This window comes from Oncorhynchus keta, unplaced genomic scaffold, assembly GCF_023373465.1.
Source record: "Oncorhynchus keta strain PuntledgeMale-10-30-2019 unplaced genomic scaffold, Oket_V2 Un_contig_2021_pilon_pilon, whole genome shotgun sequence".
Lineage (NCBI taxonomy): Eukaryota > Metazoa > Chordata > Actinopteri > Salmoniformes > Salmonidae > Oncorhynchus > Oncorhynchus keta.
The window spans coordinates 144,123-156,012 of NW_026281880.1; the positions used below are offsets into that span (position 1 = coordinate 144,123).

Here is an 11,890-nt window from a genome sequence, read left to right on the forward strand (position 1 = left end):
CGTCAGCTAAATGGCATATATACATATATATATATATATATATATATATATATATATATATATATATATATATATATATATATTAGACCCACCATTGGCTCAGTGTTTTCATTGGTTGGCCGGGGGAGGCCCACCATTGGCTCTGTGTTGTCCGGGAGGCCCACCATTTGGCTCTGTGTTGTCCGGGGAGGCCCACCATTGTAAATGTAATCGTTTGTTCTTAACTGACTTGCCTCGTTAAATAAAGGTAGAATAAAAAATTTTAAAAATCAGGATCAGGAAATGTATTTCAGTTCCCTTTCGTTCTGTCTGTAGAAACTAGACTCGTCTGAGAGGAACAAAGGCTTCAGTTTCAGCATTTATGGTGTCAGCATTAAGAGTTCAGGAGATTTTCTTTGAATAATGTACACACATAAATACAAGTTATTATAACCAAATGCCATCTTTTTGACACCATGTTATTTGTCAATAATAATGAATTTCCAAAATTGAAGCAATCAAAGCCAGACAGTGCTTCAGTAGATTGAGTTACACTGAATTGAATCTCACTGTAATGAAATGGCATGGAGGAATGTGTTTCTCTGAATGAGCAGTTTAAACTGAATGGCCATTTTGTGTCAGAAGCTGCTTCCTTCCATTAGAGAAGAACCCTGTCTGTCTCCGAAATGGTAGCCCTATTGCCTATATAGTGCACCAGTGAAACTACATGGAATGGAAACTACTGAGTCTATGGGCTCTGGTCAAAAGTAGTGGACAATATACAGAGCCTTCAGGAACTATTCACACTCCTGGACTTTTTCCACATTTTGTTGTGGAAGTGGGATTAAAATGGATTCTGTTGTCATTTTGTTGTGGAAGTGGGATTAAAATGGATTCTGTTGTCATTTTGTTGTGGAAGTGGGATTAAAATGGATTCTGTTGTCATTTTGTTGTGGAAGTGGGATTAAAATGGATTCTGTTGTCATTTTGTTGTGGAAGTGGGATTAAAATGGATTCTGTTGTCATTTTGTTGTGGAAGTGGGATTAAAATGGATTCTGTTGTCATTTTGTTGTGGAAGTGGGATTAAAATGGATTCTGTTGTCATTTTGTTGTGGAAGTGGGATTAAAATGGATTCTGTTGTCATTTTGTTGTGGAAGTGGGATTAAAATGGATTCTGTTGTCATTTTGTTGTGGAAGTGGGATTAAAATGGATTCTGTTGTCATTTTGTTGTGGAAGTGGGATTAAAATGGATTCTGTTGTCATTTTGTTGTGGAAGTGGGATTAAAATGGATTCTGTTGTCATTTTGTCGTGGAAGTGGGATTAAAATGGATTCTGTTGTCATTTTGTTGTCAACGATCTACACAAATTGCGCTGTCAAAGTGCTTAACAAATTCTAACATATTTGTAAAGCACTTGTATATCTTGATTAGATAATTATTTATCCCCCTGAGTCGATACGTTAGAATCACCTTTAGCAGTGATTACAGCGGTGAGTCTTTCTGGGTAAGTCTCTAATAGTGATTACAGCTGTGAGTCTTTCTGGGTAAGTCTCTAATAGTGATTACAGCTGTGAGTCTTTCTGGGTAAGTCTCTAATAGTGATTACAGCTGTGAGTCTTTCTGGGTAAGTCTCTAATAGTGATTACAGCCGTGAGTCTTTCTGGGTAAGTCTCTAATAGTGATTACAGCTGTGAGTCTTTCTGGGTAAGTCTCTAATAGTGATTACAGCTGTGAGTCTTTCTGGGTAAGTCTCTAAGAGCTGCGAGTCTTTCTGGGTAAGTCTCTAAGAGCTGTGAGTCTTTCTGGGTAAGTCTCTAAGAGCTGTGAGTCTTTCTGGGTACGTCTCTAAGAGCTGTGAGTCTTTCTGGGTAAGTCTCTAAGAGCTGTGAGTCTTTTTGGGTACGTCTCTAAGAGCTTTGCAAACCTGGATTGTACAATATTTGCAATTATTTTTTAAATTCTTCAAGCTCTGTCAAGATGGTTGTTGATCATTGCTGGACAGACATGTTCAGATCTTGCCGTAGAGGTTTTAGGTTATTGTCCTGCTGAAAGGTGAATTCATCTCCCAGTGTCTGGTGGGAAGCAGACTGAACCAGGTTATTGTCCTGCTGAAAGGTGAATTCATCTCCCAGTCTCTGGTGGAAAGCAGACTGAACCAGGTTATTGTCCTGCTGAAAGGTGAATTCATCTCCCAGTGTCTGGTGGAAAGCAGACTGAACCAGGTTATTGTCCTGCTGAAAAGGGGAATTCATCTCCCAGTGTCTGGTGGAAAGCAGACTGAACCAGGTTATTGTCCTGCTGAAAGGTGACTTCATCTCCCAGTGTCTGGTGGAAAGCAGACTGAACCAGGTTATTGTCCTGCTGAAAGGTTCATTCATCTCCCAGTGTCTGGTGGAAAGCAGACTGAACCAGGTTCTAAGCTGTGGTCTTTCTTGTCCTGCTGAAAGGTGAATTCATCTCCCAGTCTCTGGTGGAAAGCAGACTGAACCAGGTTATTGTCCTGCTGAAAGGTGAATTAATCTCCCAGTGTCTGGTGGAAAGCAGACTGAACCAGGTTATTGTCCTGCTGAAAGGTGAATTCATCTCCCAGTGTCTGGTGGAAAGCAGACTGAACCAGGTTATTGTCCTGCTGAAAAGGGGAATTCATCTCCCAGTGTCTGGTGGAACGCAGACTGAACCAGGTTATTGTCCTGCTGAAAGGTGAATTCATCTCCCAGTGTCTGGTGGAAAGCAGACTGAACCAGGTTATTGTCCTGCTGAAAGGTGAATTCATCTCCCAGTGTCTGGTGGAAAGCAGACTGAACCAGGTTATTGTCCTGCTGAAAGGTGAATTCATCTCCCAGTGTCTGGTGGAAAGCAGACTGAACCAGGTTATTGTCCTGCTGAAAGGTGAATTCATCTCCCAGTCTCTGGTGGAAAGCAGACTGAACCAGGTTATTGTCCTGCTGAAAGGTGAATTCATCTCCCAGTGTCTGGTGGAAAGCAGACTGAACCAGGTTATTGTCCTGCTGAAAGGTGAATTCATCTCCCAGTGTCTGATGGAAAGCAGACTGAACCAGGTTATTGTCCTGCTGAAAAGGTGAATTCATCTCCCAGTGTCTGGTGGAAAGCAGACTGAACCAGGTTATTGTCCTGCTGAAAAGGGGAATTCATCTCCCAGTGTCTGGTGGAAAGCAGACTGAACCAGGTTATTGTCCTGCTGAAAAGGGGAATTCATCTCCCAGTGTCTGGTGGAAAGCAGACTGAACCAGGTTATTGTCCTGCTGAAAGGTGAATTCATCTCCCAGTGTCTGGTGGGAAGCAGACTGAACCAGGTTATTGTCCTGCTGAAAGGTGAATTCATCTCCCAGTGTCTGATGGAAAGCAGACTGAACCAGGTTATTGTCCTGCTGAAAGGTGAATTCATCTCCCAGTGTCTGGTGGAAAGCAGACTGAACCAGGTTATTGTCCTGCTGAAAGGTGAATTCATCTCCCAGTGTCTGGTGGAAAGCAGACTGAACCAGGTTATTGTCCTGCTGAAAGGTGAATTCATCTCCCAGTGTCTGATGGAAAGCAGACTGAACCAGGTTATTGTCCTGCTGAAAGGTGAATTCATCTCCCAGTGTCTGATGGAAAGCAGACTGAACCAGGTTATTGTCCTGCTGAAAGGTGAATTCATCTCCCAGTGTCTGGTGGAAAGCAGACTGAACCAGGTTATTGTCCTGCTGAAAGGTGAATTCATCTCCCAGTGTCTGGTGGAAAGCAGACTGAACCAGGTTATTGTCCTGTTGAAAGGTGAATTCATCTCCCAGTCTCTGGTGGAAAGCAGACTGAACCAGGTTATTGTCCTGCTGAAAGGTGAATTCATCTCCCAGTGTCTGGTGGAAAGCAGACTGAACCAGGTTATTGTCCTGCTGAAAGGTGAATTCATCTCCCAGTGTCTGATGGAAAGCAGACTGAACCAGGTTATTGTCCTGCTGAAAGGTGAATTCATCTCCCAGTGTCTGGTGGAAAGCAGACTGAACCAGGTTATTGTCCTGCTGAAAAGGGGAATTCATCTCCCAGTGTCTGGTGGAAAGCAGACTGAACCAGGGTTTCTCTAGGATTTTGCCTGTGTTCAGCCATAACATGATCCAGCCACCACTAAACTAGACAATATGGAGAGTAGTGCTCAGTGTTGTATTGGATTTGCCCCAAACATAACACGTTGTATTCAGGACAGAAAGTTAATTGCTTTGCCAATTTCTTTTGCAGTTTTACTTTAGTGTCTTGTTGTAAACAGGAAGCATGTTTTGGAATATTTGTTATTCTGTGCAGGCATCTTTCTTTCCATTCTGTTTTATAGATTACTATTGTGGAGTAACTACAATGTTAATCCATCCTCAGTTTACTATCACAGACATTACACTCTGTAACTGTTTTAAAGTCACCATTGGCCTCATGGTGAAATCCCTGAGCGGTTTCTTTCCTCTCCGGCAACTGAGTTAAGGATGCCTGTATCGTTGTAGTGACTGGGTGTATTGATACACCATCCATAGTGTAGTAACTACACCATGCTCTAACAGATATTCAATATCTGCTTTTTATTTGATTTTTTACCCATCTACCAATAGGTGCCCTTCTTTGCAACATAAAACCTCCCTGGTCTTTGTGGTTGAATCTGTGTTTTGAAATTCTCTCCTCGACCGAGGGACCTCACAGATAATTGTATGTGTGGGGGTACAGAGATGAGGGACCTCACAGATAATTGTATGTGTGGGGGTACAGAGACGAGGGACCTCACAGATAATTGTATGTGTGGGGGTACAGAGATGAGGGACCTCACAGATAATTGTATGTGTGGGGGTACAGAGATGAGGGACCTCACAGATAATTGTATGTGTGGGGGTACAGAGATGAGGGACCTTACAGATAATTGTATGTGTGGGGGTACAGAGATGAGGGACCTCACAGATAATTGTATGTGTGGGGGTACAGAGATGAGGGACCTTACAGATAATTGTATGTGTGGGGGTACAGAGATGAGGGACCTCACAGATAATTGTATGTGTGGGGGTACAGAGACGAGGGACCTCACAGATAATTGTATGTGTGGGGGTACAGAGATGAGGGACCTCACAGATAATTGTATGTGTGGGGGTACAGAGACGAGGGACCTCACAGATAATTGTATGTGTGGGGGTACAGAGATGAGGGACCTCACAGATAATTGTATGTGTGGGGGTACAGAGACGAGGGACCTCACAGATAATTGTATGTGTGGGGGTACAGAGATGAGGGACCTCACAGATAATTGTATGTGTGGGGGTACAGAGATGAGGGACCTCACAGATAATTGTATGTGTGGGGGTACAGAGACGAGGTCGTCATTTAAACATCATGTTAAACATTATTATTGCACACAGAGTGAATCCATGCAACTTATTATGTGACTTGTTAAGCAACATTTTGACTCCTGAACTGATTTAGGCTCCTTACCATAACAAAAGGGGTTGAATACTTATCGACTGAAGATATTTCAGCCTTTTCATTATGAATTCATTTGTATTAAAAAAAAAAATAATCTAAAAACTAAATTCCACTTTGGCGTCGTGGAGTATGAAGATCAGTGACCAAATAAAAATGTCCATGTGATCCATTTAAAATGTCTGAAGGGTGTGAGTACTTCCTGAAGGGTGTGAGTACTTCCTGAAGGGTGTGAGTACTTCCTGAAGGGTGTGAGTACTTCCTGAAGGGTGTGAGTACTTCCTGAAGGGTGTGAGTACTTCCTGAAGGGTGTGAGCACTTCCTGAAGGGTGTGAGTACTTCCTGAAGGGTGTGAGTACTTCCTGAAGGGTGTGAGTACTTCCTGAAGGGTGTGAGTACTTCCTGAAGGGTGTGAGCACTTCCTGAAGGGTGTGAGCACTTCCTGAAGGGTGTGAGCACTTCCTGAAGGGTGTGAGTACTTCCTGAAGGGTGTGAGCACTTCCTGAAGGGTGTGAGCACTTCCTGAAGGGTGTGAGCACTTCCTGAAGGGTGTGAGTACTTCCTGAAGGGTGTGAGTACTTCCTGAAGGGTGTGAGTACTTCCTGAAGGGTGTGAGTACTTCCTGAAGGGTGTGAGTACTTCCTGAAGGGTGTGAGTACTTCCTGAAGGGTGTGAGTACTTCCTGAAGGGTGTGAGTACTTCCTGAAGGGTGTGAGTACTTCCTGAAGGGTGTGAGTACTTCCTGAAGGGTGTGAGTACTTCCTGAAGGGTGTGAGCACTTCCTGAAGGGTGTGAGTACTTCCTGAAGGGTGTGAGTACTTCCTGAAGGGTGTGAGTACTTCCTGAAGGGTGTGAGTACTTCCTGAAGGGTGTGAGTACTTCCTGAAGGGTGTGAGTACTTCCTGAAGGTGTGAGTACTTCCTGAAGGGTGTGAGTACTTCCTGAAGGGTGTGAGTACTTCCTGAAGGGTGTGAGTACTTCCTGAAGGGTGTGAGTACTTCCTGAAGGGTGTGAGTACTTCCTGAAGGGTGTGAGTACTTCCTGAAGGGTGTGAGTACTTCCTGAAGGGTGTGAGTACTTCCTGAAGGGTGTGAGTACTTCCTGAAGGGTGTGAGCACTTCCTGAAGGGTGTGAGCACTTCCTGAAGGGTGTGAGTACTTCCTGAAGGGTGTGAGTACTTCCTGAAGGGTGTGAGTACTTCCTGAAGGGTGTGAGTACTTCCTGAAGGGTGTGAGTACTTCCTGAAGGGTGTGAGTACTTCCTGAAGGGTGTGAGTACTTCCTGAAGGGTGTGAGCACTTCCTGAAGGGTGTGAGCACTTCCTGAAGGGTGTGAGCACTTCCTGAAGGGTGTGAGCACTTCCTGAAGGGTGTGAGTACTTCCTGAAGGGTGTGAGTACTTCCTGAAGGGTGTGAGTACTTCCTGTATGGATGGAAAGTAGAGGTCTCAAAATCCTAATCGGTCGACCTCTACTGGAAAGCCTGAGATTAAACCTCTCCTCCATTCCATCTCCCTGAGGACCAAAGCCAATAGTCACCTAGACTTATTACAGTAGAGCGTTTCTCTTTGAGTTTACTGTAAACCAGGTGTGGCCCGGGTCCCGTCCTCCTCCTGCTCTGATAACTGTGAGGACCAAAGCCAATAGCCACCTAGACTTATTACAGTAGAGAGTTTCTCTTTGAGTTTACTGTAAACCAGGTGTGGCCCGGGTCCCGTCCTCCTCTTGCTCTGATAACTGTGATAGGACCGTTCCAGGGGGTTTTAAGGTCTGACCTCTGTGTTTTTTGATCCTCACAATGTTTCACACGTAATGTATAATATGTAGCCTGCGGCAGGTAATCCAATGTCTCGTTATTGTATGTTTGTATATATAATATATATTTGTTACGCTCGTCTGTTACTGTCACTTTGTGATCCAGGGTGTTTTAAGGCCTGACCTCTGACCTCTCTCCGTGTTTTTTGATCCAGGGTGTATTAAGGCCTGACCTCTGACCTCTCTCCGTGTTTTTTGATCCAGGGTGTATTAAGGCCTGACCTCTGACCTCTCTCCGTGTTTTTTGATCCAGGGTGTATTAAGGCCTGACCTCTGACCTCTCTCTGTGTTTTTTGATCCAGGGTGTTTTAAGGTCTGACCTCTGACCTCTGTGTTTTTTGATCCAAGGTGTTTTAAGGTCTGACCTCTGACCTCTCTCCGTGTTTTTTGATCCAGGGTGTATTAAGGCCTGACCTCTGACCTCCGTGTTTTTTGATCCAGGGTGTTTTAAGGCCTGACCTCTGACCTCTCTCCGTGTTTTTTGATCCAGGGTGTATTAAGGCCTGACCTCTGACCTCTCTCCGTGTTTTTTGATCCAGGGTGTATTAAGGCCTGACCTCTGACCTCTCTCTGTGTTTTTTGATCCAGGGTGTTTTAAGGTCTGACCTCTGACCTCTGTGTTTTTTGATCCAAGGTGTTTTAAGGTCTGACCTCTGACCTCTCTCCGTGTTTTTTGATCCAGGGTGTTTTAAGGACGACCGCATCGTGTTCTGGACATGGATGTTCTCCACGTACTTCATGGAGAAGCTGTCGCCGCGGGAACAGGACGACATGTTGTTTTACGTCCGCAGGAAGCTGTCATACGTCAGCCCCGACCAATCAGAGGGCAAGAAGGTGAGTGAGACAGTGTGTGGTTACTGTTGCTCTGGGACACAGTATAGTACAGTGTGTGTGTGGTGTGTTACTGTTGCTCTGGGACACAGTATAGTACAGTGTGTGTGTGGTGTGTTACTGTTGCTCTGGGACACAGTATAGTACAGTGTGTGTGTGGTGTGTTACTGTTGCTCTGGGACACAGTATAGTACAGTGTGTGTGTTACTGTTGCTCTGGGACACAGTATAGTACTGTGTGTGTGTGTGTGTTACTGTTGCTCTGGGACACAGTATAGTACTGTGTGTGTGTGGTGTGTTACTGTTGCTCTGGGACACAGTATAGTACTGTGTGTGTGTGGTGTGTTACTGTTGCTCTGGGACACAGTATAGTACAGTGTGTGTTACTGTTGCTCTGGGACACAGTATAGTAGAGTGTGTGTGTTACTGTTGCTCTGGGACACAGTATAGTACAGTGTGTGTGTTACTGTTGCTCTGGGACACAGTATAGTAGAGTGTGTGTGGTGTGTTACTGTTGCTCTGGGACACAGTATAGTACAGTGTGTGTGGTGTGTTACTGTTGCTCTGGGACACAGTATAGTAGAGTGTGTGTGGTGTGTTACTGTTGCTCTGGGACACAGTATAGTACAGTGTGTGTGTTACTGTTGCTCTGGGACACAGTATAGTACAGTGTGTGTGTGGTGTGTTACTGTTGCTCTGGGACACAGTATAGTACAGTGTGTGTGGTGTGTTACTGTTGCTCTGGGACACAGTATAGTATAGTGTGTGTGTTACTGTTGCTCTGGGACACAGTATAGTACAGTGTGTGTGGTGTGTTACTGTTGCTCTGGGACACAGTATAGTAGAGTGTGTGTGGTGTGTTACTGTTGCTCTGGGACACAGTATAGTACAGTGTGTGTGTGGTGTGTTACTGTTGCTCTGGGACACAGTATAGTACAGTGTGTGTGTGGTGTGTTACTGTTGCTCTGGGACACAGTATAGTAGTGTGTGTGTGGTGTGTTACTGTTGCTCTGGGACACAGTATAGTACAGTGTGTGTGTGGTGTGTTACTGTTGCTCTGGGACACAGTATAGTACAGTGTGTGTGTGGTGTGTTACTGTTGCTCTGGGACACAGTATAGTACAGTGTGTGTGTGGTGTGTTACTGTTGCTCTGGGACACAGTATAGTACTGTGTTACTGTTTCTCTGGGATACAGTATAGTACAGTGTGTGTTACTGTTGCTCTGGGACACAGTATAGTACAGTGTGTTACTGTTGCTCTGGGACACAGTATAGTACAGTGTGTGTGGTGTGTTACTGTTGCTCTGGGACACAGTATAGTACTGTGTGTGTGTGGTGTGTTACTGTTGCTCTGGGACACAGTATAGTACAGTGTGTGTGTGGTGTGTTACTGTTGCTCTGGGACACAGTATAGTACTGTGTGTGTGTGGTGTGTTACTGTTGCTCTGGGACACAGTATAGTCAGTTAGTCAGTTGGGTTCTACCAAGGACCAGACCATTAGGACCTGATTGGTGTGTAGTCAGTTGGGTTCTACCAAGGACCAGACCGTTAGTGACCTGATTGGTGTGTAGTCAGTTGGGTTCTACCAAGGACCAGACCGTTAGTGACCTGATTGGTGTGTAGTCAGTTGGGTTCTACCAAGGACCAGACCGTTAGTGACCTGATTGGTGTGTAGTCAGTTGGGTTCTACCAAGGACCAGACCATTAGGACCTGATTGGTGTGTAGTCAGTTGGGTTCTACCAAGGACCAGACAGTTGGGTTTAGGACCTGATTGATTGTGTAGTCAGTTGGGTTCTACCAAGGACCAGGACCATTGGGCGTAGTCAGTTGGGTTAGTGACCTGATTGGTGCGTAGTCAGTTGGGTTCTACCAAGGACCAGACCGTTAGTGACCTGATTTGTCAGTTGGGTTCTACCAAGGACCAGACCGTAGTGACCTGATTGGTGTGTAGTCAGTTGGGTTCTACCAAGGACTAGACCGTTAGTGACCTGATTGGTGTGTAGTCAGTTGGGTTCTACCAAGGACTAGACCATTAGGACCTGATTGGTGTGTAGTCAGTTGGGTTCTACCAAGGACCAGACCATTAGGACCTGATTGGTGTGTAGTCAGTTGGGTTCTACCAAGGACCAGACCATTAGGACCTGATTGGTGTGTAGTCAGTTGGGTTCTACCAAGGACCAGACCGTTAGTGACCTGATTGGTGTGTAGTCAGTTGGGTTCTACCAAGGACCAGACCGTTAGTGACCTGATTGGTGTGTAGTCAGTTGGGTTCTACCAAGGACCAGGCCGTTAGTGACCTGATTGGTGTGTAGTCAGTTGGGTTCTACCAAGGACCAGGCCGTTAGTGACCTGATTGGTGTGTAGTCAGTTGGGTTCTACCAAGGACCAGGCCGTTAGGACCTGATTGGTGCGTAGTCAGTTGGGTTCTACCAAGGACCAGGCCGTTAGGACCTGATTGGTGTGTAGTCAGTTGGGTTCTACCAAGGACCAGGCCGTTAGGACCTGATTGGTGTGTAGTCAGTTGGGTTCTACCAAGGACCAGACCGTTAGGACCTGATTGGTGTGTAGTCAGTTGGGTTCTACCAAGGACCAGGCCGTTAGGACCTGATTGGTGCGTAGTCAGTTGGGTTCTACCAAGGACCAGGCCGTTAGTGACCTGATTGGTGTGTAGTCAGTTGGGTTCTACCAAGGACCAGGCCGTTAGTGACCTGATTGGTGTGTAGTCAGTTGGGTTCTACCAAGGACCAGACCGTTAGTGACCTGATTGGTGTGTAGTCAGTTGGGTTCTACCAAGGACCAGACCGTTAGGACCTGATTGGTGTGTAGTCAGTTGGGTTCTACCAAGGACCAGGCCGTTAGTGACCTGATTGGTGTGTAGTCAGTTGGGTTCTACCAAGGACCAGACCGTTAGGACCTGATTGGTGTGTAGTCAGTTGGGTTCTACCAAGGACCAGACCGTTAGGACCTGATTGGTGTGTAGTCAGTTGGGTTCTACCAAGGACCAGACCGTTAGGACCTGATTGGTGTGTAGTCAGTTGGGTTCTACCAAGGACCAGACCGTTAGTGACCTGATTGGTGTGTAGTCAGTTGGGTTCTACCAAGGACCAGACCATTAGGACCTGATTGGTGTGTAGTCAGTTGGGTTCTACCAAGGACCAGACCGTTAGTGACCTGATTGGTGTGTAGTCAGTTGGGTTCTACCAAGGACCAGACCATTAGGACCTGATTGGTGTGTAGTCAGTTGGGTTCTACCAAGGACCAGACCATTAGGACCTGATTGGTGTGTAGTCAGTTGGGTTCTACCAAGGACCAGACCGTTAGGACCTGATTGGTGTGTAGTCAGTTGGGTTCTACCAAGGACCAGGCCGTTAGTGACCTGATTGGTGTGTAGTCAGTTGGGTTCTACCAAGGACCAGGCCGTTAGTGACCTGATTGGTGTGTAGTCAGTTGGGTTCTACCAAGGACCAGACCATTAGGACCTGATTGGTGTGTAGTCAGTTGGGTTCTACCAAGGACCAGGCCGTTAGTGACCTGATTGGTGTGTAGTCAGTTGGGTTCTACCAAGGACCAGACCATTAGGACCTGATTGGTGTGTAGTCAGTTGGGTTCTACCAAGGACCAGGCCGTTAGGACCTGATTGGTGTGTAGTCAGTTGGGTTCTACCAAGGACCAGGCCGTTAGGACCTGATTGGTGCGTAGTCAGTTGGGTGTAACAGCCATGTCCAGAGTTAATTAAAGGAGATGGAAGTTGACTCAGCAGAATGTGACTGTGGTCTTGACTCATGACTGCCGCTGTGGCGGTAATATGGGCACCACAAC

The 11,890-nt window shown here is 45.9% G+C and overlaps 2 protein-coding genes and 1 long non-coding RNA gene across 52 annotated transcripts in view; 2 read left to right on the forward strand and 1 right to left on the reverse strand.

Annotated features, from left to right (window-relative positions):
• The window catches only part of kiaa0930, a 67,404-nt gene that overhangs the window by 18,836 nt on the left and 36,678 nt on the right, over window positions 1–11,890 (forward strand). Inside the window, exon 3 of the mRNA XM_052504669.1 lies at window positions 7,922–8,073. Coding sequence (XP_052360629.1) covers window positions 7,922–8,073 — 152 coding nt within the window. The remainder of the gene's footprint in view (window positions 1–7,921; window positions 8,074–11,890) is intronic.
• LOC127920671 (uncharacterized) lies at window positions 1,610–4,014 on the forward strand. Its single transcript, XR_008106883.1, has 3 exons — window positions 1,610–2,268; window positions 2,664–2,852; window positions 3,234–4,014. It is a non-coding gene; the product is annotated as an uncharacterized LOC127920671 (long non-coding RNA).
• LOC127920668 (uncharacterized) lies at window positions 8,099–11,855 on the reverse strand. Of its 50 annotated transcripts, XM_052504686.1 has the most exons (13): window positions 11,603–11,855; window positions 11,500–11,550; window positions 11,243–11,395; window positions 11,140–11,190; window positions 10,935–11,087; window positions 10,832–10,882; window positions 10,625–10,675; window positions 10,523–10,573; window positions 10,421–10,471; window positions 10,060–10,212; window positions 9,731–9,781; window positions 9,499–9,574; window positions 9,008–9,242 (listed from the first exon to the last, which is right to left on the reverse strand). In XM_052504686.1, exons 1-12 carry the CDS (start codon window positions 11,853–11,855, stop codon window positions 9,531–9,533), a joined length of 1,113 nt encoding a protein of 370 aa, XP_052360646.1. In that variant the 3' UTR covers window positions 9,008–9,242; window positions 9,499–9,530. The 50 variants fall into 50 exon arrangements, 40 of the variants coding, with proteins under 40 accessions (XP_052360662.1, XP_052360663.1, XP_052360661.1 ...); XM_052504687.1 differs by lacking the exons at window positions 10,523–10,573; window positions 10,625–10,675 and adding an exon at window positions 10,574–10,624 and having other exon boundaries at window positions 10,421–10,522; XM_052504692.1 differs by lacking the exon at window positions 10,523–10,573.